Source organism: Phaseolus vulgaris, chromosome 1 (assembly GCF_051622355.1).
Source record: "Phaseolus vulgaris cultivar YP4 chromosome 1, ASM5162235v1, whole genome shotgun sequence".
NCBI classification, from domain to species: domain Eukaryota; kingdom Viridiplantae; phylum Streptophyta; class Magnoliopsida; order Fabales; family Fabaceae; genus Phaseolus; species Phaseolus vulgaris.
The window spans coordinates 53,338,277-53,364,398 of NC_143498.1; the positions used below are offsets into that span (position 1 = coordinate 53,338,277).

Genomic DNA, 26,122 nt, shown 5'->3' on the forward strand with positions numbered 1-26,122 from the left:
GTCCTCTTTACTTCTTTCTACACATTCTACTACTGTACCTTTCAGTTACTTCACTCTCTCTGTACTTCTAAATCAATAAATTAACTTTTTATTGGATAATAACTTGTTCTTGTTCATTGCATGTGAATGGAAGATTCATATCTGTATTTTTGCTTATAGAGAAAAGACCAGTTATTTGCTCTTTACTTGACCATCATCAACAGTGAGGTTACAACACAACATTTTTGAAAGATCTAAAATTCACAGTGCCTAACTAACCACATCAAGACTAAGTTGAATCTACCTGAAGAAAGTAGCCTCTTATAATGTGACAGATCAAAAGTTCAAATCTCAATTCGAAGTTATGTTACTATTTGGTCCTGGGTTGATGCAGTTTGCTTAGATAGAAAATAGTGTGGAAAAAAGTGACCATTTAAAGGAGTGGTGCAATATCATATTTGTGTAAAATCTGAATAATGATGACCTCTGCCTTTTTCACAGGACAAGGTAAAAGATAACAATTTGTTAATATTATTTTATTTTATTATGGTGCATTTGTAATTTGGATTTAAATTGCAGTGGTGGAAGTGGGGAATGTAGCTGAGGACACGACATGATGCACTTGAATAAATAATTTATCCTCGTACCTATAAAATAAGAAAAGTTCAGATAACAGACCACAGCCTGATGTATATTGTTAATGAGTATCCCCACTATAGCAATCCCTAATAAATTTTCTTCCCTTATAGCAAGACTAGTGTAGAGAAACAAACATGCAAAACAACAATCCAGACTTAAATTACACGAATATCTGAATGATGAAATATGCACAGAGTTTGTGAATCAGGGTGTTGGGCAAAGCTGGCTTGTTAACACAGTAGAATCAATCTCAACTTGTATAAATAAACCATCTCAGGAAGTTAATTCTCCACTGTCTGATATGACGACCTTGTTCTTAGGCGAGCCACTTTCACTTCCTTCTGCTTCAATCTTGTACAGAACGTCCATACCAGAAATTACCTTGCCAAATACAACATGGCGTCCATCCAGCCTTCCAAGAAACAAATGGAGGCATATGAGTTTGTTGAAAAGGGCCCCCAACAGTAGTCATACATACAAACTTGAAAAGTTACCTTTTCATCTTAGGCTCTTTTTTCTTATACATAAATGTTAGAAAGCGTCTATTCTATATTAGGAAGTTGAATCATGAATGTCTAAGAAGTTCAGCTTTATACTCATTTATGTTCAAAATAAAATCCTTTCCTGATAAGTGAAAGGAAAATGGACCTTTCTAACTGAGATTATGCTTGTGCACAAAATGGAATAAACTTTTCTTTTCCACCAAACCCAGAATCGCATTTTATTAAAAGAAAATAAAACCATTGAGAAAAATTCACATTTATACCTTTCACAGTAAGGTTGTCACAAGTTAATACTATTCAACTTTCGAGAGTATGCAAAATAAGTAATAAAAAATTACCAGCTCGTTTTAACTGTGGTTATGAAAAACTGGGAGCCATTGGTGTCTTGCCCTGAATTCGCCATAGATAAGTATCCTGAAAGGAGACAATCATGCAAGAAGGGTGAAGAGGTGCAATAATATAAATTATATGAACATTGTCATAATTATGGATATAAATGTAATACCAGTAACAAAAACATGTAAGCTCACCTGGTCCAGAATGCTTCAGCTTGAAGTTTTCATCAGCAAACTTATCACCATAGATTGATTCTCCCCCTCTTCCATCACCACGGGTGAAATCACCACCCTGGACCATAAAGCTTGGTATAATCCTGTGGAATGTGCTTCCTTTATAATGAAGAGACTCCCCACTTCTTCCCTTTCCTTTCTCTCCTGAAATGAGACGCTGTTCAAATTTACAAGATTGATTCCAACTGATCATATATAGAAGGGAGAAAACTATCAGCAAAATAAGTAGTGGCACCACTTTAAAGTCAAACAAGGAAAGTAACCATAGTTGCAGAGCTACCAGTACAAAGCGCTCGAAAGTTTTCTGCACAAAAGGGATGATATGATTAGTAACCAAATCCTGCACATGAAACTAATATCTGTTCTGAATAAACATCTTTAGCATTTCATTATAGTATAGCATACCATACCTACAGTTTTCGGAACTGTGTTTCCAAAAAGGCCGATGACTATGCGACCTGAAGTGAGAAACAAATTTTTTATTATTTTTTATCAACAAAGAATAAATAAAATAAAATGAGGTGTGTTAACCAAAAAAACTCAACACCAAATTTTAACACTCAACCAACTGGAATCCAACATACTCTACAAAACATCAATCAACCACAAGATTTTTAGTGTTGAGTGACCCATTCGGGATCATATCGTAATGCTATGATAACTAAGCCCTAAGCCGTAAAAAGAACACAACAACTAAGGCAGAAAAGTGGAGAAAATCCAGCTCAACCTTCTTCAACAAATGAGGATATGATCTAACAAGACACATGCAATCAAGAAGGCAGTACATACAATGTTTTGAAGAAGGTTATGACCAAGTGTTATGGCGACCAATTGGGATAAATTTTTCTAGAAGCATTACAGAGAAGAAAATAAAAAGAAAAAAGTTTCTTAAAATTAACTTAAACATAAATTAAAAAGCATTTTTTCAAAAAGTTAACATAAGAAGAAAACTATTACAAAAAAAACTAATTTAGGATATGAAGGAAAAAAAATCATTTTTTTCTACTTATTTTTCTTTCGTACAAATGATTTGGAAAATTATATCTAAACCATTCAGATGGCAGCTGGCAAATCCGTTGCAAAAGTTTGCATTTTAGACTGCCGTGAAATAGAACTACCCAGGCATCTTTTCTTTTCAAATCCATGATGTATGTTGATATCTCTATAGTATAAACACAAGTTGCAACACACGTTCTCATTCTCAAAATTATACAAATCCCATCCAATTATTCATCACGTTCAATGCAATTTCAGAATCAAATAACCCTTATTTTCCTTGCACCATACTTGAGAATACCAGGGCACCTCTTCTGATGCACAATTCATTACATATAATTCTCAAAGGAGTGCCTCATAACACAAACCATCTTAAATCAGTGAGTGATGTGTCGAATTAATGAATCTAAAATCGCAGCCTACACTCAATCTGCTATCACATTCCAAATCATTATCTACAAAATAATTGCCACAATCCAACAGATGCAAAGAAAAGGCACACACGAAACACTAAATTATCTGAAATAAAAAACTGAACTTTCTAATGACTGAAGCATACCCGCTAATTTCCCATGGATCTCTATATCGAAATACACCTTGTGAGTGACACCCTCCGAATCCTGTCCCAAAGGGGTATCCTAGAAAGCAGGGAAAATGGTTGATTTGCATCAATCTATGATTGACCCACTGAACCCAAGAGAAGGGAATGAAGGAAAAGAGTGGCAGGAAGATGAATTCTTACTGAAAGCTGTTGAGTCTTGATGAGATTACTGCGAGAGGAAGGTTGATTGGTTCTGTTGTCTACCAAGTGGAGTTGAAAGAAAGCAATGGTGGCGCAGAGGAAGAAAAGCCATAACAGACACACCCAAATCAGCGTTCCAGTTCCTCTGGAAGCCATTACACTCAGCTGATGCAAATTGTCGATCAATTGCTAAACATAGTTTGTTGTCAACCAAATATAATTATAAATTATTGATATATCAAATTTTGGATATTTTCGTTTTGTTCTTCATTTTTTTATACTAAATCTGTTTATAGTTAGTTTCCGAAAACCTTAAAAAACAAGTCTTTTTAGTTTCAATAATTTATACTATTCAAAGTGTCTATTAACCTAAAATCTAATTTAATCCATCTAATCAGTAAAAAAAATAGATAGGACAATTTAATTCAAAATAAATGGATTGTTTTTAAATTAAAAATCATTTAATTGAGGATGTATTCAATTATAGTTTTATTTAAGACTTTTTAATAAAAAAATTAAAAGATTTTGCGATAATGTAATCATTTTTTAAAGATTTTTGTAATTTAGATTGTAAAGAATTTATAAAATATGAAATTTTATAGGAATGAATATTTTATAAATTTACAAGTATTTAAAGAATTTATGTAAAAAATAATCATAAATCATTTTTATTTTTCAAAAAGAACCAATTCAATTTCTTTAGTTTTGAATTGAGCTACTGAGAATGGAACGAGTTGGGCGATTGGTCATTTCCTATATTGGTTCATCTTTGTTAAGGAATAGGCTAAGGACTTTATCTGCCATCTATCAATAATAATAATAATAATTTAGTTTATAATTCATTTTAATATTGATTTCTTAGCATTAGAGAAATAAATCTATTAAAATAATAAAATTTATGTAATTATTTATTTATTTTTTAAGATAATATTTAAAAAAAAGGCTTAATAAAACATTAAACTTAAAATTGTAATATATATATATATATATATATATATATATATTAAGAGTGTGAATTAGTAGGTTTGCCAATGGCTTAAAATTATAAAATAGTTTCAAATTTATAAAATAATTTAATCTAACAATTACATACTTTCCTTTTTTAACTTTAATAAATGACTCCATGTTATATTTAATGTTATCCAACAATCAAATTCACATATAATACATTAATTATGATATTTATTAGATTCAATATATTCATTTTTATTGAAGATAGTTTACTAGAGTCTATCTGCTATAGAAATTATATACACATTAAAAATCACATTGAAGCGGTATCTTCTATAACACAAATTTTAAATAAGAAATTTAAAACGTATACCAAAAAAAGAAAATATATCTATAACTTGATAATAATTTATTTATTATTCTGTATACTCATTAATTAATTTCGTATGATATTCAGTAAACATAAAATTTATTTTTATTGTAAAGTCAACAAAGTGATAAATGTACCAACATAATACTTAATTTTATCTAAAGGCTGTTATAATTTCTTTTATAAATTGAGAAATATAAAATATATTCAACAATAAATATTCAATATGGATTTCAGAAAACATTAAATAGAAACTAAATATAAAACATAAATTAATTAATTATTATATTGACTAAATTATATGTTATTGTAAAGACTAAAAAATATTTGGTATATAAGATAATTTTTACTATTAATAAAATAGAAAAACGAAATTAATTTTTGTTATCAAGTACTTGTAGTATGAAAATGATTGAAATTGATTATCGATTGAAAATGATTATTTTGTATGTGAAATGATTGTTAGTTTTTTTTTCAAAGATTGATAGTTTTTTTTTCAAAATTTATTATTGTTTTGATTGAACTACTTTATGTGGATTGATGAAGTGGTACTTCAAATTGAACTAATTCTACATATGGAATGACTTAATCTAATCATTTATTTACTACAAGCATTTAGATAGTCTAAAATTTGGATCAATAACAAAAATTAATTTTGTGTTATGATACATAGACTAATATTTAACCATAATAAAATTTATAAAGTAATTTCTAAATTAGTTATTAATTAACTACCAATTAATTTAAGTATCTTATAAATTTATGTTTTTTTATTGAATTTCTATTAAAAATATTTTTAATTAGATGCTTAAAATATTTTTTATTTTTGTTTAATATACTGATATTTGATTTTATCATCAACAACATGACATGCTAATTACTTATCTATCTCATCAACCAACTTATGTTTTCTCCTCCAATCTCCTTCAACTCTAAGCTGTTAACCAGTTGGAAGAGACCAAAAGTAATGATCACTTTGTTATGTTGATAAAGGACAAAAAACTAAATAACAAATACTTAAACAAAAAGTTAAATTTAAGTACCAAAAAAGAAAAAACTTAAACAAAAAAATTAAATTTTAAACATTTAATAAAAGCAAATATTTTAAAAAATAAAAATTGATAAGATATTTAAAATTTAATTAAATGTAATTAATGTACTTTAGAAACCCTAAGCATTTATGCCCCTTTGGGATTTCCATTCCAAAAGTAACTACAATTACCTTTCTCCCTCCCTTTGTTTGCACCAATATGCATGTAGCAGTTTCAACGCTTTCGCTGCAACACTTCGCCAAAAAATTTCAAATCTAATTGTCAGAGGCATACATTATTGGCTTGCAAAGGTGTGTTTCTTTATTTTTCTCAAAACATGAAAGGGACGTTTTCCAATGTCACCACCACCCCTTCATTGCCTTCAATGTGCACCGATTTCATTATAAGATTTTACTGATTTATGCAATTTAATTAGTGGACTTTCTGGTACAATTCATAATCAAGTATCTCAATATTTTAACCAAGTCAATCGACAATTCTAGGTTTGATCCCAAAACACTAACAACCTTTGACACTTCCCACCTTCAAAGCATACTTCTGCAATGTTTGGATATCAGTTTCCAACTATACAAACAAAATTTCACACATTCCAAAGCATAAAATGGTAATTCTAAGGAACTATTTTACTAGAACTATAAATATTTTAAGCTAATTTAGTTTAATAGACAATTTTGAATTAGTCTTTTATAATTATAACTCTGTTAAATGTTTTGATTTTAACATTTGTATGATCCTATTCACTTTAATAGGATTGTTCTTCGTAAAAATGCTGAATATTTTTTACACAAAACATTACTCTGAATGTGAACATCATAACCCACCTTACCAGAAGAAGTCAGTAGTAGTACTGTCCTATTTTATTACCAAAGTAAAAGTAACCTATATAGCATATGGACAACACATACAAATATGTATATAGTTTTTATAAAATTTATATATTATATAATTACGTGCACAATTATGTTTTAATTTTTTTTAATAAAAAAGATACTTTTTATGATTAGTTCAAATTGAATACTTCATCGATATATGTTTTATGAATATCGTATGGTGTCGGTGTCCATATACACACATCATTTAAGAGAAGTGTCCGAACGTCATAAAAGATAACAAACATTATTTTTACAGATATCTGACAATGCACAGTGCATCAACTTGAATTAAAATAATCTTTCCAACTACATTCATTAATTACATTTTATATTCAGGTCCATGCATTAATATTTTTTTAATTGCTAATCTCATGGAAAAAGATAAAGAAATAATCTCGTGTGTGAACATTTAATTTACTTTGTTTTCTTCGACTTTCATCGGATGCATGAATATATAATTCTTCTACTTTGCAGAAACAACCTGCACAATAAAACTTCCTCCTCAGTAAAGGCACAGGAAACAAAGGTTTTTAGCCAATGAAACCAGAGAAAAACAAAGGCTCTCTTTCCAAGGTTTACTCACTTGTCTTACTCTTGGACTGTAAATGTTGTTTGGTTACACATGTTTGGTTTTTCACAATTCCATTGATAAATATTTGTGTTGGCAGGGAAGGGTGAGAATGAAAATTGAAGCATTCAAGATCAGGATGTTAAGTTTGTTGACCAAAAAGGATGAGGTTTACAAGGCAGAAACACCTTTGGATCTTAAGGAAGCCTTTTCCAAGTTTGCAAGAGGAGGGAACCGAATGAATAAGAGTCAGCTTCTTCAGTTCATTGTGGAGCACCAGGGAGAAAATATCTGCAGCGAAGAGGATTTGGATAAAATAATTGAGAAATATTTGCTAGTAGGGAGTTGTAGTTCTAGCTCTAAAACAAGATTTACAAGAACTCCTGATGTATACAAGAAACAAGGGTTAAGTCTCAGTGACTTCATCGATTTTCTGCTTCAGCATGATTTCAATGCTGTCTTGAATGACGAGGTTTGCACTTTCTCTGTCTGTTTTAGTGCTGACAAATTGAAGCAGACAGTTTCTTCAAGATGTCAAAATTCTGTTTCCTAGTTTATTAATCATCTGCACAATGCTAAATCTACCTTGCCTCGTCTTGCTTTGTTTATTTTCTGGTTTCTACATATCTTTACACTGTCTGCGTATGAAAAATTAACTCAGGTGATACCAAATACTAGACAAACATAGATTGACATGTGGACCAAATGTTCCTATATATAACTTGCTTGATTGCATAAAATTGCCTGGTCAGGGGATAGTGTTTGGAGCACACAAATCTTGCTGCACACAGAAGCCTGTGCCAAATACTAAAAAACATTCTTAAATCACAAAAGTTTATAGCAACACATGTTCATTGTTTCATTTAGTCTGTTTTAATGTCAATGCCTGTAGTTTGCATTGGACTTTATATATGGATTTATAATTTTGATACCCGGATAGATAATAATGATGGAAAAATACCGAAGTTAGGGGAATTAGTATAAGAAAGAAGGAAGATCAGTAGGGAAGTAAGAACGATGAGGACTAGAAACCACTCTTTCTAATTAAACTTGATGTTCTAAACTAAGAGGCTGATCTTTTGAATAAAACATTTGACGTTCAATCACGACCATTTTTGAAAACATATGTATGATTTGTTATTTATATATCTTGCTGCACACAAAAGTCTGTGCCAAATACTAAAAAACATTCTTAAATCACAAAGTTTACAGCAACACATGTTCATTGTTTCATGTAGTCTATTTTAATGTCAATGCCTGTAGTTTCCTGACAATAAATAACAAATCATATATATGTTTTCAGGTACATCATGATATGAGTGCTCCGTTGTCACATTATTTCATGTATACGGGACACAATTCCTATCTGACTGGGAATCAACTTACCAGTGATAGCAGTGACGAGCCAATTATAGAGGCTTTGAAACAAGGTGTACGAGTAATTGAACTAGATTTATGGCCATCTAAATCTTCAACTAAAGATGGTATTAAAGTGGTTCATGGAAGGTACTAGTTGGTTATTAAAGCCATATATAGTGAGAGTTCTTAGCAGAGGAAAAAAAAAGGAATAAGTAGTTCATCTTATAGAGTTGGATGATTGTTTTCTTACATATATTGTTTATGAATGCAGGACTTTTACCACTCCAATCTCCGTACGCACATGTCTGCAATCCATAAAGAAATATGCCTTTTATAAATCAGATTACCCAGTAATTCTTACTTTGGAAGACCACCTAAAACCAAAACATCAGGATAAATTTGCAGAAGTAAGCACTCATTGCAATCACCCTCTAAATAAGAAAACAAAAACTATGGATCTTGACAATTTTTTGATTTCTTTTTCACCATTTGTTTTTTTCTCTATTCATGCAGATGGCATCTGAAATACTTGGAGAAATTCTTTATTGTCCGCAGACAGATTCTTTGACAGAATTCCCCTCACCAGAATCATTGAGAAACCGGATAATTATATCAACCAAACCACCAAAGGAAAATCAGCAATCTGATAATATCAGCAAAAGAAAAGCTGGGTCAAATGGATTTGAATTCCCTGACAAAGAATCATGGGGACAAGAAGAATCATGGGGACGAGAAGAATCATGGGGACTGGAATTGTCAGATTCCGTGGCTAAACTGAAAACTGGGGACAAGGTGAGAGAAAAATACTTTCATCACTTTTAAACAAGGTATAAAAGTGAAATTTGAATTGTTAGTCCTTTGAATTCACGTTTTCTCTTTTGACAGAGGAATGCAAGTGATGGAGATCGGGAAAATATAAACACAAGCGATAACATTCCAAACCAACTCGGTGTGTCTCGATACAAACACTTGATCACAATCCAGGGTGGGAAAGCAAAAGGTTCTATGAAGGATCAATTGAAAGATGACATTAAAGTTAGACGGCTTAGTTTGAGTGAGAAGAAACTAAAAAGTGCTTCTGAGTCTCATGGAGCTGACCTCATTAGGTACCTCTCAAACTTATCTGAACATTAGCAGTAGCTGAAGAGATGATCAGCATTTCTCTACCTGACAAAGTTTGACAGAAATTGTTATCCTTTCCAGGTTCACACAGAAAAATATCCTCAGGGTTTTTCCTAAAGGAGAACGTGTCAAATCCTCAAATTTCAGGCCCCATTTAGGGTGGATGTACGGAGCTCAGATGGTTGCATTCAATATGCAGGTTGGAAATTTATGACAAATCAATAAAGCAAAGTCTTAGATAAAATGGTGTCTCGGCACATTGACTTTTATGTCATGGTGCTTGTGCAATCTAATATGCATATTGAAGTAGTACTGAGTCGCGTGATTGTTATAAAAAATGTGTCAAGGAGTATTTTTTTACCTAAAAGCTTAAGCTCTTTAAGCTCTAACAAAATGTTGTTATCCAAATATCATATGTTTACAGTACTAGAAAGATCAGGAATATTAACACTTGTTGTCTTGTGACAGGGGCATGGCAAATCACTTCGGTTGATGCAGGGAATGTTCAGAGCAAATGGAGGGTGTGGTTATGTTAAAAAGCCTGAATTTATAATCCGAACACTTCCACATGACGAGGTGTTTGATCCTAAAAAGCCACTGCCAGTGAAGGAGATCTTAAAAGTAAGCATATTCTTATTCACTTTGCTAAAAGGAAATTGAGTTGTTTCATAACATCTGTACATTTTCATATTCAACAACAGGTAAAAGTCTACAAAGGAGATGGTTGGAATTTAGATTTCAGTCCAACACACTTTGATCGATTCTCTCCACCAGACTTTTACACAAAGGTCAGTTACACAAATATTTGATAGATTTGGAGCAATATTATTGTAAACTCAGGTTAACCTAATAGCATGAGTGATTCTTTACCATCAAATTCAATGTTAGTTATCTTGTGGGTCCGATAACGATAACGACCTCATAGCAAGTGACCAGATAAGTTTAATATAGGATAAATTTAAAGTGACATTGATACCATATTAAAAAATAGACTTTAAGTTTAATTCAACCTCATAAAATCGGCTTTTAAAGTGAGGTTTGCACTCATTTATATATTATGAAATGTCCTAATTTCTAGTTGATGTGAGATTTCCAACACTAGTTTTTCAGTATTGAATATTGATACAGTGTAATCCACAACAACCAAGAGTGTTAAAGAAGCAATGTAATCCAGCAAAACAATAGGAGAAGTATAGAATGTTTTGTACATTTATCTTAGTGTTTGAAGAATTTGTTGGACAGGTGTGTATAGTTGGAGTGCCAGGTGATTGTGTGAAGAAGAAAACAAGTGTAAAGGTGGACACATGGTATCCTGTTTGGGATGAAGAACTTAAATTTGAATTGAGGGTTCCTGAGCTTGCTTTGCTTAGGATAGAAGTAAAGGACAAAGATAAGGGGAAAGATGACTTTGCAGGACAAACTTGTTTGCCAGTATCAGAGCTAAGGCAGGGATTTCGGTCAGTTCCTCTGTTTGACCCCAAGGGAAGGAAATTTAAATCTGTCAAGCTTCTAATGCGCTTTAAGATTGAAACCTTAGATAAATTGTAGAATACCATTCATTTCAACATTTTGTATTGTTCTAAAATACAATCCATGGAAACAACCTTTACTCGGCTACAAACACTTTGAGGCAAATTTCTCAATCTTCAACATCACATGCTTTAGTTGCAATTTAAAAACTGATATATTCTGAACTCTACACGAGATTATAACAAAAAGAAAAATAATATTTTGTTGAAATGGATCAACTTTAAAACTGTATTAGTTAAATTATAATTGTAAACCGATGTTTGAAGATTTGCCGTTGTCAATATAATATTTTCTAACTTATTTTTAACTGATTTTTACATAAAAAAATCATCAAATTATAATTTTTTAGAATTCAAAATAATTAATTACTATTAAATTAAATAAAAGACATTTTAGAGACTATAAAAATTATTAATATTACTAATAAAAATTTATAAAATGGTTTACAATAATTAAAATTTTTTACTGACATTGTAAAATATTATTTAATTTTATCTTTCCTCTTCCCATTTTATATAAACTAAAGCACTACAAATTTTATATATATACATATTGTAAATATTGTAAGTATTTTGAGAGATAAAGATGATCATATTATTATTATTTTATATATATACATATATAAATTATTTAGTGGATAATTTTGTAATAATTTTAAATAATGTAAACGGCTTATAATAATTAAGTTTAACTATAATACAAGTTATAGTTTTGTTAATTCATGATCAGGTTAGCATTTTCTTTAAAAATTTCATCGTAACATTTAAACTAAATTGTGAAATTATTTAATTAAAGGTTAATCGGCCAGTTAGCTAAAATATTTTTTCAAGAATTCTAACATATTAAGAATAGATAGGTACAGCGTAAATAAAAACCGGTAACCAACTAATAATCAAATATTTAATTTTTTATATTCTATCTGACTCGAGAAACATTTTCTATTTAAAAAAAAATTATAAACAAAAAGTAGAAAAATTATTTAAAGGTTTTAAGCCTTTTATAAATGATCTTTTTTTTTGTGGCGAAGAACAAAATGTTTGAATATTTATAAATTATGTTTAAAATATTAAATATAAATATTTTTCCATAAATGACGGTGTCCTTGGTTCATGTCCTGATGTAGCCTTCACAATTCCTTTCGATCGCCATTTCTTCTCTGAAACACACCAAATCCAACAACGCTCTCTCATCAATTTTCTTCATGTGATTAGATTAGGTTTCATTTCACCATGGCCACCCACAACTACAAAGTCTTCAGCTGCTTCAACCGGAAGTTCACACTCACCGAACCGGAGCCACTGCCCGACGTCCAAAAAGCCTTTTCTGAATTTTCTGCCGGCGCCTCCTCCATGTCCGCCGATCACCTCCTCCGGTTTCTGGCGGAGCATCAGGGCGAAGTGGACTGCACCGCTTCCGATTCCAACCAGATCCTCCAGCAATCGAGGAAAGATGACCGGGAAAGTGGATTCGATCTCCACGACTTCTTCCATTTCCTGCAACACAACGATTTCAACGCTCCCTTGAAATCTCAGGTGTGTTCTTGTTACTACTCTTTGTTTTCCCCAGAAAAAAAGTTAAGTTTCCCAATCCTTTTCTTTAGGATCGTAAATTTTTTGCTGTATTCAACGTCATGATTTGATGAAAAAAAAAGAGATGAGATTAACGTGTTTGAGAAAATGTCCGCGAAATTAATGTTGAATGAAAGTAATCTTTTAATCAAAATTTAGTATATTTTTAATACATAAATTAATATGAATTCATATTAAAATCTCAATTTAATTTATCTTCGCCTATATATTTATTAAAAAGTTTATCCAAAGTCAAGTCCAAATTATTTTTCAGTCCACAACAAAATTTGCATAAAATTGCTTTGCAACAACACAATTCACACTTATACCAGCTAATATTTAAACATTTGGGTCCTCTTTAAAAAATTATAAAACGATATTTGTTTATATGTTATACCTTGAATTATTTTTGCACTTAATGAGTAAAACTCTCAGAAAATTTTAACTATTAAAATGTGAATTTAAATAGATACTAAAATGTCTATAACATGCTGTAATTATACATTCACAATCAACACTTTTTATACAATTATATTAAAATTTTCAATACTATTATTTTAATATTATTTAATTTTAATTTTTTTTTAAAATCTATCACATCAAAAATTATATAAAACTTTAATTTTCTATCATTTTCCATTTATTCATACACTCTTTGTGGTGCAAACTGATTGGAGGCACCCACCCGACTCAACTAAACTAAAGAAGATAGAAGTAAATACATTTATTATAGATAAGAAAGTGGGACCCTTGTTAACAAAATAATTATGAGTATGTTGGGAAAAAGTTCTATAGCGTGTTAGCTTGGTTTAGTATTTCTATTTAGAAAGTGAAAACTATGTTCTTAGAATCTTAGGCTTTGAAATGTAATCTAAATAAATACACTTTATGGTTTGTTTGTTTAAGTCAGGAATCACTTTTGTCCCTATTAATACGAATGTCAATATACTGTCTATTTCAATTTTAACTTTCTCAAATCTCAGAATTAATTTATGTTTTAGTGTAATTTATTTTGAGATAACTAAAAGTTTTTACTTTTTTTTTTATGATTGTTTTGTTTTTATAAAATTACAAAAAAAAAGTGTTGGAGGTTGCAGTGAGAGAGGATACAGGTGAACATGGTAGATATTCATTAAATTAGTTAAGAGAATGAAATGAAATACGAAAAAAAAGAGTAGGAAAGATAAATTTGTTAGATTACTACTATGCCTTAGTAATTTACAATAAATAATAATATGAATTTATATATATTAATTCTCATTCTCAAAAATAAGATATTATCTATACTTATCTCTCCATTAATAAAATTATCTATACTTATATCTCAATTAATGAATTTTTGTAGTTAAAATTAATGAGTTGAGACAATATTTACATATGCATGTTTATTTACCCATCTTAAAAAAGAGAGAAAATGATGCAATTTTTTTCCTTTTATATAAAAAAAGAACGAGAAAAGAATAAAGAAGATTGTCTAATTTATAACTTTAAAATCAATGTAAATATTAACAAATAATTATAATATGATTACACTATAGTTTAAAATTAATTATATGACTATTATGTAAAATTTATAATTAATTATAATTTTAAAACCAACATAAATATTGATTAAATGTTTACAAGACATAATTGATAACTGATTGTTGATTATGTGACATTTGTATATTTTTTAATTTGTTTTTGATGCATGAATTGTTCATTTGTAAAACCGGTTGACACATTTCCACAACAGTTACGTTCAAATTTTAAATTGTTATTTAACTTTTTATTTAAAACATATGTAATTATTTAATTTTATACAATATTAGAGATACAATGGTAGTTAATAAGATAAAAATAAAAAAGTCCTATAAATTTTTTATTTTATATTAATTAAAAACATATTTAATTTTTAATTAGTTAAAAAGAAATGAAAGGAGCAACATCAGATGGTGAAGTGTCACTATACTTCACCACACTTCATTATCTTCATTATAGTTGGAAAAGTGGACACTGTCGGTGTAGAAATATCTTACTAGCATTGAATATAGAGCTCTCGCACATTCAATATCATTCATTGCACTTGCAGATAATAAATCCTGATAATAATTTATGTTTAAAAGACCAGATGGATATCGACTTAACATTTATTTATTAAATTAGTAATTAAATTAATATAAGGAAAATAAAATTAATTATTAAATATATAAATAATATTTTAAAATATAATATTATATTTTAATAATATAAAAATTGAAATAGTACATTTAATAAATTTGTAATATTCAAAATACATATAAAATTTAAATATTTAATATTTAATATTTAAGATACATAATAATATTTTAAAAAATAATTTTGTTTAAAAAAATGATAAAATACTTTACATTTTTTGGTTCTAAGAAAAAAATCAAAATAATATTTAAAAAATATTTTTTGTTGAATGTGTGAATTAGTTTTAATTGATTCACAAATTTGATTAAAAATGGATTTTGTTTAACTCATGTATGCATATTTTTTTCAATCTTGGAATTTCTCAGCACTAAGTAACACTGAGTAATAGGGTTTTGTTTTGTGTGCATATTGTGTAGCAGACAGTTTTATGCTGTTTTTTTTTATAGCAAGTTTTTTGCTGTAATTGAGTAGGTATCATAAGTCATGAATATTATGACAAAATGAACCCCAACTAAAGGGCAGAACGGGAATTTGGATAAGGGATAGATGGAAAAATAAGTAGAAAACAGAAGAAGAAAACAGAAGAGGTGATGATTTCATTTCTGAAAATTAGTATTCACACAGTTTCCTTAAGTAGAAAACAGAAGAGTTGATGCTTTCATTTCTGAAAATTAATATTCACACACAGTTTTCTTCTCTGCATACCCTATTTTCAAATCCAGCAAATTCCCAGAAAGAATAAGGGTTTATTTTGGAGAAATTGTTGTATATGCTGTGCACTATCCCAATCAGTCTCAGATAATTATCTACTGCAAGAATCTCTAATAAATTGGATCAAACTTTTGGAACTGTAGGTGTTTCATTTGTTAATCTGACAATGATCATGAACAATCAATAGTTGTACAGTTTCACCAGTGTCTAAAATTAAATCTCCATTATATATTGGTTAAAACCCGTTTACAGTGTCAGAGAGCCAACATGAACAGAAAAATATTGAAGGAATCCATTCAATAAAATAAAGTAAAAATTAGTGGCGCTTGTGTATTTATTTATTTTGGTGAATTTAGTGTAGTCTTATTCTTTGCATATAGTATGTATATTTTTTGTCTTCCCATTTCATTGGGGAGTAATACGAACGAATGATGTCTTATTCCAGGTACATCATGATATGAATGCTCCATTGTCACATTATTTCGTATACACTGGGCACAATTCCTATCTGACCGGCAATCAACTGAGCAGTGACTGCAGTGATGTGCCAATCATAAAGGCTTTGCAACGAGGTGTGCGAGTAATTGAACTAGATTTATGGCCAAATTCGGATAAAGATGATATCGATGTAGTTCATGGAAGGTGCTAGCCTATCCTCAGTTCAATTGATTGTCCTTTCTAATATTTCGATCTTTGTAGTTTTGTGAGATATTTATATCGTGCAACCTTGTAAAACTACTTATAGACGTTCTTCTGAACTATTACAGGACTCTTACCACTCCTGTCTCACTCCTCCAATGTTTGAAGTCCATAAAAGAGTATGCTTTTGTTAAATCTAAGTACCCACTCGTTATAACTTTAGAAGATCACCTTACTCCAGATCTTCAAGCTAAAGTTGCAAAGGTCGGACTCCTTTTTATTCTCCCCTCCCCCAAAGCATCTACTTCACATCCCTATTTTATTAGGTGTTGAATGTGAGTTTCCACTTCTTATACGTAGATGGCCACACAAGTATTTGGAGAATTGCTTCACATCCCTCAGACAGATTCTCTGACGGAATTCCCCTCACCAGAATCAATGAAAGGTCGAATTCTTATATCAACAAAACCACCAAAAGAATTTCTTGAATCCAATGACATGGAATCAGATGACGAGGTTTCCTCATTGCCAGACAATACTAATGCACAAGGAATTGATGATAAGGTGAGCATATTGACAAAACTTGATTTATAGTTTTTCCCTAAATCCATAGAATTGAGACTTATGACCTTCTACCTAAATTTTAAGTTCCCAATTTCTTGAGCTATGTTATATGCTCAAGTGTCATTTGATTTATATAATTTTATCTCCTAACTGAGGATGATTTGAATGCATGTTATATGATGAAAAATCCCTCTAGCAGAGTTCACTTGAGTACAAATGCTTGATTACAATCCATGCTGGAAAACCGAAGGGTGAGATACAGGACGAATTAAAAGCTGCTGGTAAAGTTAGGCGCTTAAGCTTGAGTGAGCAAGCACTTGAAAAGGCTTCTGAATCTTATGGAGCTGATATTGTCAGGTAGGTTTCTAACACTGGAGTTTCCTAATGGCAAATGCAAATTTTTATTGGCAGTTTAAAACTTCCTAACTATACGACATACTTTTATGCCTTTTTCCAGGTTTACGCAGAACAATATTCTCAGAGTTTATCCAAAGGGAACACGTCTCAACTCCTCAAATTACAAACCACACATAGGGTGGACGTACGGAGCTCAGATGGTTGCGTTTAACATGCAGGTTTGAGACTAATGATCACCGTGTCCTTTTTCAGGGTTATCCACTATATATAATTTTTATCCGTACTACCTGCAGTATTTATTATATATATCTCTTGGTGTATGTGAACTTTAAAGCAGGAAACTAGTGAATCAATGTTAGATCTTTGGACTATTCTTTATTGTGAAGCAATCTTACATGCTTATTGAAATAAAATAAGTTGTGTCAATGCACATTATTTCTATGCTTAAACTTCAACACCAATATACTGACCTGTTAATATGGTGTTGTCTTTATTAGGGGCATGGTAAATCACTTTGGTACATGCAAGGAATGTTTAGAACAAATGGAGGGTGCGGTTATGTGAAAAAGCCTGAATTTTTAATTCGAAAAGGTCCACATAATGAGGTTTTTGATCCTAAAATAGTATTGCCAGTGAAGACAACATTAAAGGTGAGATATTACATAGAAAAGAGAATTAGTTAGTTTGGTGACATCTGACCATCTTCCTCTGCCTATAGGTAAAAGTCTACACGGGGTACGGTTGGAGCTTAGATTTCAGCCCAACAGACTTTGATACTTACTCACCACCAGACTTTTACGTTAAGGTAAGTTGGGTAATTCTGCTAATATTGCAGATTGGGAAGTACGAATATCGCAATGGACATAGTTGAACTTTTGTTGGTGTGAGGAGACATTTTACAATTCATTTAACCTCCTCTACAACTCATTTAACACTATTTAAGGGATTTTATATTTCTGATCAGTCTACTTTGTAAAAAAATGTTTTGGTTGGCCATGACTAGAATTCTGATAGAAGCGAGACACACAAGTTTATAGTCCATATGCTAAACATTTGATCAATTTATACACAGGTTTGTATCGTTGGAGTTCCGGCTGATATGGCCAAGAAGAAAACAAGGGTAATTTCAAATAATTGGTTTCCTGTCTGGGAAGAAGAGTTTGATTTCCCTTTGACTGTTCCAGAGCTGGCTTTGCTCCGCATAGAGGTTCGAGAAAATGATAAGCGTCAAAAGGATGACTTTGGTGGACAGACGTGTTTGCCAGTCTCAGAACTAAAATCTGGATTCCGATCTGTCCCTCTATATGATGAAAAGGGTGACAAATTTAAATCTGTGAAGCTTTTAATGCGGTTTCAGTTTAGATGAATTACAGGATCAGCCTATAATAATATAATCTAATGGCCATTGTAATGATAATTATCTTTATCATTAGGTGCTTATTTGCATTTGTATTTTTGGATTTACTATGTCATTTTTCTGCATCATCAACATCAATACAAAACAGTATAAGAAGTTCCAATATTGTAACAGGGGCCTCTTAGATCATACTTATAGCAAACAAGTTTATGGTATATACTGATTCAAGACCTGAGATCGTTCTAAATTCCTGTTTGCAACTACTATTGAAGCCACAATGTCAATGGTTTTCGGGAATATTAGCAATTGTGTCGTGACCACAATTGTAATCACGTTCACCATCATTCTGTAGTATCAAGAATCGAAATCAAACTACTATCACTATTTAAAACTTTGCATGGAACCAAAAAGCCATAATATAGACCCGAATGTTGTACCATACATTCTAAATGGAAAAAAGATCCATGAATCTAGGGTGATGGAGGCGTTTCATTCTAGCCACACAACATGGTGCTACCACCTCTGCTTGAAACATTTGTTTTTCTCGAGAGTGAAAGTCTCCATAGTACAATTAAATATTTGAGTGTCACACTTTCACGATGCACTACTGATTTGCTTTTTCTAACATTATTATTGTTATTGTAGTGGTCCTAAAGATTGGTCTATTACCAGTATGATTGCTAAAAATCCAGTTCCAACGTCTTTTCAGTATTTTGCTCATTTTTATCATAGATTCACATGATAATGGTTTAGAGCGGACACAGATCATAGAACATATGTTTCCTTTTCTTCCTCCACGAAAATATCACATTACATTCTTTTTATGGGCATATCACATAACTAGTATGATCGCAGTCGTAAAATTGGAACGTGACAATGCATCCTTTTAAGACATCATAAACGACTTTAAATGTCCATACCAAATACAGAGAGATTTTCTCCACGCCTAAACTCTTATACACGTCTAGCTACTGAGTGTTTTCAAATAGTCCAATAATGTCTGCATAAAAGAAAAATACTTCTTGATTTACTTCTTGATTCATTGAATCATTTACCTATATGAACAAAAAAGCAACTTCATTTGTCAAGAACCATTAGGAGCAAAGAATGTCATCTGCTGAGCAAAAGTTCATCGAGCTCTCTTCTGGCCTTGTTTATTACTTATTTTTTAGATTAGTGTTTCACCCTTATCGTCAGAACAATCATTCCCAGAACCAGAACTGGGGAACCTAACTTTCTAGTTTGGATGGACCAATCGCTCTCTCAATCCTCCCATTATGTGTGTTTTGGACGAACAATGCAACAGATGTGTGCAAAGACCTCTGAAATGGGTATCATCAAGGAAATGTGTTTCAGATATAAAATTGAGTTGACTTTATACTCAGGAATATATCTTTCTAGATGCTTAATACCTTAGAGATGATGACAAGAGTTGAATAACTTTCCAAAAAAAACTATTTAGATTTTTCTGGAGAATAAATAAATGACTAACATAGTTCATAGATTTATATTTTTGTTATTCATTACTTTTGTCTTTGAAATTAAGAAAAACAACAAAAACTCCCTTATTTTTTAAAATATTTCATTTAAACCTTTAAAATTAAGCCCTTCTTATTTTTGTCCCAAACTAAAAAGATAATGAACACATGTTTAAAATTCTAATATTGTTAAGAGATTTGCAGTGAAGCTTTTATTAAAAATCCTATTTTTATATTTTTATTTTTATTTTTTATAACTTGAAAATTAACATCCTTTTGGTGACCCAATCGTGTATTATACAAGTGGAGTGTTGTTATCTTGTTAACATAAAATGTTTTGGTATTTTTTCCTTAGCATTAAAGAATGTAGAAGATAAGAACAAGATTTGATTCCACATTTGGTTTGATCTGAAGAAGTTGAAGAAAGAGAGGGAAGTGCCAAGTGGCCAACATCTAAAAGATTGGAGGTTGGAAGTGGGTCCCTTCCATTCATTCCGACTCTGGAAAAGTATCCACGACAAGACAACCTTTTCATTGCCACCTAACGCAAGAAACGTATCCATTCTCCGAACAACACACACCCAACACGCACACGCACCCATGTTCGTATCTACAAAGTACGCGCGCCGTACGCATTCACCCCATTGGTTATATTCTTCAGGAGTTGGGTTGGGAGAGACACACAGAGAGTGAAGAGAAGCAAGACATTGATTAAGGCATGTCGAAACAGACTTACAGCTTCTGCTTCTGCTTCCGCCGCCGCTTCAGACTCCCTGTGTCGGAGGCCCCTCCGGAGATAAAGACCCTTTTCCACCGCTATTCCAATGAGCAAGGCGTCATGACAGCCTCTCACGTCCGCAGTTTCTTGGTTGAGGTGCAGAAGGAGGAGAGTGCCACTGAGGAGGATGCACAGGCCATCATCGATGGCCACAAGCATCTCAGCATCTTTCACCGAAGAGGTCTCAATCTTGAGAGTTTCTTCAACTATCTCTTCAGTCACCATAATAATCCACCTCTCTCATCTTCTCTTGGGGTAACTTTTTGGTTTCATGTACATGTGTTTTCCATTTGTGAATGAATAAATCGTCTTCTTATGCTCTGCTTTTTAGAGAATGTCAATTAGTGCCCTCATATCAGCAAGTGACATGATCGAGTGAATTTTTATATTAGAAATGTAAAGTGCACATTCTAATACAATTCCAACGATCAAAACTTTTTATTTAATGATTTCTTAACAAGTCTTTTCACTGGTATGCAAGTTTTGTTTTTTTTGTCTTTTATGTTCTAATCTTTTATAGTTTTGTGTGTTGGTATCATCTAGACACCCGATGTTGGTTACCTACTCATTAGTCACTATAGTTCTCTATCTCAATTCTCAACAGTTAATACGATGTTTCAGTTCTGTTTATTTTGAGTCAGTTTCATTTTGGTTATAATTCTATATCTTCCATACTGTAAATAATAATTGCTTTGCATAGGTATTGAACATTGATATTGTATCATGTATTTGATGAAGTGAACTTTGTTGTTTTGGTTGTAGTGCTTGTGTGATTATGTTCTTTCTACTATTCCATTTGCAGGTGCACCAAGATATGTCTTCACCGTTGTCTCATTACTTCATTTATACTGGTCATAATTCCTATCTAACTGGGAACCAACTTAGCAGTGACTGCAGTGACCTCCCCATCATCAATGCACTGCAGATGGGTGTAAGGGTGATTGAATTAGATATATGGCCTAATGCATCAAAGAATGATGTGGATGTTCTTCATGGAAGGTTAGTTTACTGGTTCATTGTTGCTGACTTTTAAACAGGAATTTAACACTGCTCCCTTGTTTCCCTTGCCCCTTACTCCCCTTCCTCATGTATTTCTATAAAGAAATCAATCCATCCAACGTAAGCATTCATTGCATAGAGAACACATTTGTAGAGGAAATGGTGTTTCCAGCAATGCCACGAAGACTTATTTATGTATTTACTAATTGAAAACAAAATGGTGCAATATGGCTTGGCATGAAAATGATACTATTCCAATGTATTATTACTAATGACAATCTGAATTTATATTTTTTCCCAAAACAGTTTGAAAATGTCTGTTTTTTTTTGGTAATACAGGACATTGACATCTCCTGTGGCACTCATCAAATGTTTGAGGTCTATTAAGCAGTATGCCTTTGTTGCCTCAGAATATCCAGTTGTAATAACCTTAGAAGACCACCTCACACCCGATCTTCAGGCCAAAGTGGCTAAGGTTAGTAACTTGAAGAAATCAAATTACTAAACTTTGACAAGAGTTTCTCCGAAGGGGAAGAGGAGGAGGGATATGCCCCCATTAGATAATATTGAAGACAATTATGTGGGGATTGAAGAAGAGTCTGATAGTTAGAAACATAAGACAATTTCTTTTGGTTTTGTTGTTGTTTTACGTTTTGAACTTTAAATTTGTGATGTTTTGATTTCATATTATTGTTATTTGAATCTTTAGACATAATATAATCTTTAGTTATGATTGTCTCTTTTGTTATTTTTGCATTTTTTGAAGTTATTTATATATATATATATAAATATATATTATATATCGGAGACCGCCATGCTTCCGCCATAACCCGATATGGGTTTCGTTATAACTCTATAAAAGAAATTTGGGGTCTCCGATATGATCCGTTATCTGATATTGATAACACTGATCCTGTTCAAATTTTTAGATGGTTACTCGAACATTTGGAGACATACTATTTTCTCCTAGCTCAGAAAGCTTGAAGGAATTTCCTTCTCCTGAATCGCTTAAAAGGAGGATTATCATATCAACCAAACCACCTAAGGAGTACAATGAGGCAAAAGACGTTCAGGAAGAGGAGGAGGAATCACAAAAGGAAAAGCCTGTGGATGATGAAGAAGCATGGGGGAAGGAAGTCCCTAGTTTGAGAGGTGGCACTATTTCTGATTACAAGGTCTGAGACTAAGTCAATGTTGCACACTAATTGACACTGTTTGTAAGGGAGGGATTGGTTGATTCATTTTTTAGCTTAATATCTTTTGTAGAACATTGAGGATGAAGATGATCTTGATGACGGAGATGATACTGATGAAGCAGAAAATTCACGTCAAAATGCATCAGACGAATACAGACGCTTAATTGCCATTCATGCTGGGAAGCCTAAAGGTGGGTTAAAGGAATGTCTCAAAGTGGATCCTGATACAGTGAGACGTCTGAGTTTAAGTGAGCTACAACTTGAAAAGGCTGCTGAAACTCATGGAAAAGAAATTGTAAGGTATTGTCAACTTTTTGTGTTAGTCCTTACTCATTTCTATTGTGAGTGCTCTCAATTTGTTATGAACTGGATATATAACAATATTTTAGAATGAGATTGCGGTAAAAAATGATTGTTTTATGGGTTTTTGTTTATGTATTCTACGATTTCACTAGTCAGAAATATGAGGCAGAACTAGATAGTTCTTAGCTAAGATTTTCAGGTTTTTTGATAGTTTAAAGCCTTAGTGTCTAACTACTTAATACATGTGCTAATGGCACCTGTATGATACAGTAATTAACCATATTGGAAACTGCGTTATGTTTTAGATGACATACCTCATGGTTTTCTTATTCGTTGTAAATTGAAACATATCCAAAGCCCTTCTATTCTATTCTGCTTTGAAACAAATCCATATCAGGAAGTTTTGTTTATTTGCAAATGAAAAGAGAAGTGTTTTTTTCTTGGTTGTTGGCAGGTTTACTCAGCGGAATATTCTGAGGGTGTATCCAAAAGGCACTCGTATTACCTCAACAAATTATAATCCATTGATTGGGTGGATGCATGGAGCCCAGATGGTTGCATTTAACATGCAGGTTTCTACTTCTTCCTCCCCCACTTGTTCTGTTTCATTTTTCTATTTGTACAATAAATTTTACAAGAATGGGAGAAAAATGTCATTTGTATGATAAATTAAACAATATATTCTACAACAATGAGAGAGAAAGAGACAAAAGAGAGAGAAGTGTGAGATGTAATGGGTGATTTAATGGAGAGTCGTATAGGGAAAAGGTGTTAAAACGAGTTGTATGAATAACAGAATAAATAACAAAATACTACACTAAACATTTGAAGTCTAGCTAGCATTTTTACACTTTGAAAGTCAGGAAAAGTTTACTGGACAATAAACTCCATTAAACATCTAGAAAAAGGGACAAAGTTTGTACTATAGGAGATAAAATGTAATGAAGAGATAGATAGAGAGACATAATAGTTCATGATGGAGTTTTTGACATATAAATACTTTTATACATCACAACTATTTAAAATTTAGGGCTGCACTTTTTAGGATAACTAGTGTTTCGCAGTATTTTGGGCTTACTCCATTTATATCCAGGAAGTGGGTGATATTGGATTTTCATGAAGTTTTGAGAAAGTAAAAAGGGATAGAGAGGTGCAGACGGAGGGTGAAAAAGAGTGAATGTTTTCTTACTCAAAATTACTTAAGTTATACTGATTGTAAGATCACTCATTGTGTATTGACTAAATGATATTGAGGTCATGAAAGATGTCCACTAATCAGTTTTCATTGACAGGGATACGGTAGATCTCTTTGGTTGATGCAGGGAATGTTCAAAGCCAATGGAGGATGTGGTTATGTTAAGAAACCACATTTTCTATTAGAGTCTGGTCTTAATGATGAGGTCTTTGATCCTAAAGCTGATTTGCCCGTGAAGAAAACTTTGAAAGTAAAAGCTTTATTGCCAGGAGAATTGAATGATGTTCCTTTCTATGTGACTCTAGTCCAAAATCTAGATCCTAATAAAGCTTATACTTTTGTTACTCTTATTTAGGTGACTATATATATGGGGGAAGGATGGTTTCATGATTTCAAGCACACACACTTTGATCAATACTCACCCCCTGACTTCTATGCAAGAGTATGTTATGATAATCTACTGGATCATTATGTTACATTGATTTGATATCCATATTATAAATTCATTTTTGCTTCCTTATGTATATTTGATGAGCTCTGATGCAGGTGGGGATTGCTGGAGTCCCTTGTGATGCTGTTATGAAAAAAACTGGGACCATAGAGGATAATTGGTCTCCATCATGGAATAAGGCATTTGAGTTTCCACTTTCTGTTCCAGAACTGGCTCTGCTTCGTGTAGAAGTTCATGAGTATGACATGTCTGAGAAGGATGACTTTGGTGGCCAAACGTGCTTACCCGTGTGGGAACTAAGAAGTGGAATTCGAGCAGTTCCACTGTATTCCCAAAAAGGAGAAAAGTACGAGAATGTGAAGCTTCTAATGCGCTTTGAATTCATTTGATTTTGTGCATCCTTCTCCTCCATTTTTGTACAGTCTTTAAAATGTCATAGTAAAAGTGTTTACGTAGCTGTGTAATACTGTAAATGTTGCTTATGTTGAATGGTGTTAGTATACCAATGTTGTTCCAAGGAGTGCGTTGCCACTGTTTTTTTTTAAGATTTCTTTGTAGAAACAAGGTTGTACACTATATAAATTCCTTTGGTTTTCTCGAGGACAAGCGAAGGAGTTGTCATTTGTGTTGTAAGGCTTGTTCATATTCATTTTATGTAATATAAACCAGAGAGGGCTGTGGTCTGAAAGGAGGGCTTCTACTTCATTTCACTACTGTTTGATACTTTGCATTTTTCCCCATTTTTATGCAGGTTGATACATTTCATTCCATTGCCCATGTCTTTACCCTAGAATCCACAAATGTGCTTAAGTTGTAACTCCAAATAATGAAAGTAGTACCTGTGTTATTTGTTTGGCCTGCTCAGTTTCATCCCAAAACTCTTTGAAAGTTCAGAGGTTCAAGGGTTTCTATTACTTGCTCAACATTAACACCACTACCTTCTGAATTAGCACTACGTTTAGTCTTGAAATAAGCTCAAACAACTGTAAAACTTTTCCATTCACATAATACTCCTCCCAGAAACCAATAGATTTATTTAGAAGTGAATTTTAATGTACAACAAAGATAGACTCTCAATTTCAATTTTATAAAATTAACTTAACTTATAAATTGACTT

General features: G+C 31.9%; 4 protein-coding genes across 7 annotated transcripts; 3 read left to right on the top strand and 1 right to left on the bottom strand.

Moving 5' to 3' along the window:
• Positions 1 to 601: 601 nt before the first annotated feature.
• LOC137815073 (peptidyl-prolyl cis-trans isomerase CYP19-4) lies at positions 602 to 3,733 on the bottom strand. Of its 2 annotated transcripts, none has more exons than XR_016515155.1 (7): positions 3,429 to 3,646; positions 3,246 to 3,324; positions 2,101 to 2,148; positions 1,971 to 1,994; positions 1,652 to 1,875; positions 1,460 to 1,535; positions 602 to 1,030 (listed from the first exon to the last, which is right to left on the bottom strand). XR_016515155.1 is itself a non-coding variant. In XM_068618107.2 (7 exons), the coding sequence occupies exons 1-7, from the start codon at positions 3,582 to 3,584 to the stop codon at positions 892 to 894; spliced, it is 705 nt and encodes a 234-aa protein (XP_068474208.1). In that variant the 5' UTR covers positions 3,585 to 3,733; the 3' UTR covers positions 602 to 891. The 2 variants fall into 2 exon arrangements, 1 of the variants encoding a protein (XP_068474208.1); XM_068618107.2 differs by having other exon boundaries at positions 1,652 to 1,834; positions 3,429 to 3,733.
• Positions 3,734 to 7,089: 3,356 nt separating this feature from the next.
• LOC137815072 (phosphoinositide phospholipase C 6) lies at positions 7,090 to 11,377 on the top strand. The gene is made up of 10 exons (XM_068618105.2): positions 7,090 to 7,246; positions 7,342 to 7,713; positions 8,545 to 8,747; positions 8,872 to 9,007; positions 9,114 to 9,392; positions 9,486 to 9,706; positions 9,804 to 9,921; positions 10,191 to 10,343; positions 10,424 to 10,510; positions 10,965 to 11,377. The coding sequence occupies exons 1-10, from the start codon at positions 7,211 to 7,213 to the stop codon at positions 11,268 to 11,270; spliced, it is 1,911 nt and encodes a 636-aa protein (XP_068474206.1). The 5' UTR covers positions 7,090 to 7,210; the 3' UTR covers positions 11,271 to 11,377.
• Positions 11,378 to 12,257: 880 nt separating this feature from the next.
• On the top strand, positions 12,258 to 18,774 carry LOC137815079 (phosphoinositide phospholipase C 6). 2 transcript variants are annotated; one of them, XM_068618115.2, is made up of 9 exons: positions 12,258 to 12,784; positions 16,134 to 16,330; positions 16,456 to 16,591; positions 16,688 to 16,891; positions 17,091 to 17,248; positions 17,349 to 17,466; positions 17,746 to 17,898; positions 17,967 to 18,053; positions 18,321 to 18,774. In XM_068618115.2, exons 1-9 carry the CDS (start codon positions 12,482 to 12,484, stop codon positions 18,612 to 18,614), a joined length of 1,650 nt encoding a protein of 549 aa, XP_068474216.1. In that variant the 5' UTR covers positions 12,258 to 12,481; the 3' UTR covers positions 18,615 to 18,774. The 2 variants fall into 2 exon arrangements, with proteins under 2 accessions (XP_068474216.1, XP_068474215.1); XM_068618114.2 differs by having other exon boundaries at positions 12,271 to 12,784; positions 17,088 to 17,248.
• A 1,842-nt stretch (positions 18,775 to 20,616) lies between these two features.
• On the top strand, positions 20,617 to 25,710 carry LOC137815075 (phosphoinositide phospholipase C 2). Of its 2 annotated transcripts, XM_068618109.2 has the most exons (9): positions 20,617 to 21,116; positions 21,664 to 21,860; positions 22,200 to 22,335; positions 22,790 to 23,035; positions 23,127 to 23,356; positions 23,814 to 23,931; positions 24,652 to 24,804; positions 24,910 to 24,996; positions 25,101 to 25,710. In XM_068618109.2, the coding sequence occupies exons 1-9, from the start codon at positions 20,802 to 20,804 to the stop codon at positions 25,392 to 25,394; spliced, it is 1,776 nt and encodes a 591-aa protein (XP_068474210.1). In that variant the 5' UTR covers positions 20,617 to 20,801; the 3' UTR covers positions 25,395 to 25,710. The 2 variants fall into 2 exon arrangements, with proteins under 2 accessions (XP_068474210.1, XP_068474211.1); XM_068618110.2 differs by lacking the exon at positions 24,652 to 24,804 and having other exon boundaries at positions 20,637 to 21,116.
• Positions 25,711 to 26,122: the final 412 nt, after the last annotated feature.

Excerpts from the sequence above, each read along its gene's own strand:
- LOC137815072 (XM_068618105.2), top strand. The coding sequence starts at position 7,211 with ATGAAACCAGAGAAAAACAAAGGCTCTCTTTCCAAG. Across the intron at positions 9,008-9,113 it reads ATCAGGATAAATTTGCAGAA|ATGGCATCTGAAATACTTGG; the intron begins GTAAGCACTCAT and ends CTATTCATGCAG. Across the intron at positions 10,344-10,423 it reads CAGTGAAGGAGATCTTAAAA|GTAAAAGTCTACAAAGGAGA; the intron begins GTAAGCATATTC and ends ATTCAACAACAG.
- LOC137815075 (XM_068618109.2), top strand. The coding sequence starts at position 20,802 with ATGTCGAAACAGACTTACAGCTTCTGCTTCTGCTTCCGCCGCCGCTTC. Across the intron at positions 22,336-22,789 it reads TTCAGGCCAAAGTGGCTAAG|ATGGTTACTCGAACATTTGG; the intron begins GTTAGTAACTTG and ends TCAAATTTTTAG. Across the intron at positions 23,036-23,126 it reads GCACTATTTCTGATTACAAG|AACATTGAGGATGAAGATGA; the intron begins GTCTGAGACTAA and ends TATCTTTTGTAG.
- LOC137815073 (XM_068618107.2), bottom strand. The coding sequence starts at position 3,584 with ATGGCTTCCAGAGGAACTGGAACGCTGATTTGGGTGTGTCTGTTATGG. Across the intron at positions 3,325-3,428 it reads TCAAGACTCAACAGCTTTCA|GATACCCCTTTGGGACAGGA; the intron begins GTAAGAATTCAT and ends CCTGCTTTCTAG. Across the intron at positions 1,031-1,459 it reads ACCACAGTTAAAACGAGCTG|GCTGGATGGACGCCATGTTG; the intron begins GTAATTTTTTAT and ends GTTTCTTGGAAG.
- LOC137815079 (XM_068618114.2), top strand. The coding sequence starts at position 12,482 with ATGGCCACCCACAACTACAAAGTCTTCAGCTGCTTCAACCGGAAGTTC. Across the intron at positions 16,592-16,687 it reads TTCAAGCTAAAGTTGCAAAG|ATGGCCACACAAGTATTTGG; the intron begins GTCGGACTCCTT and ends TCTTATACGTAG. Across the intron at positions 18,054-18,320 it reads CACCAGACTTTTACGTTAAG|GTTTGTATCGTTGGAGTTCC; the intron begins GTAAGTTGGGTA and ends ATTTATACACAG.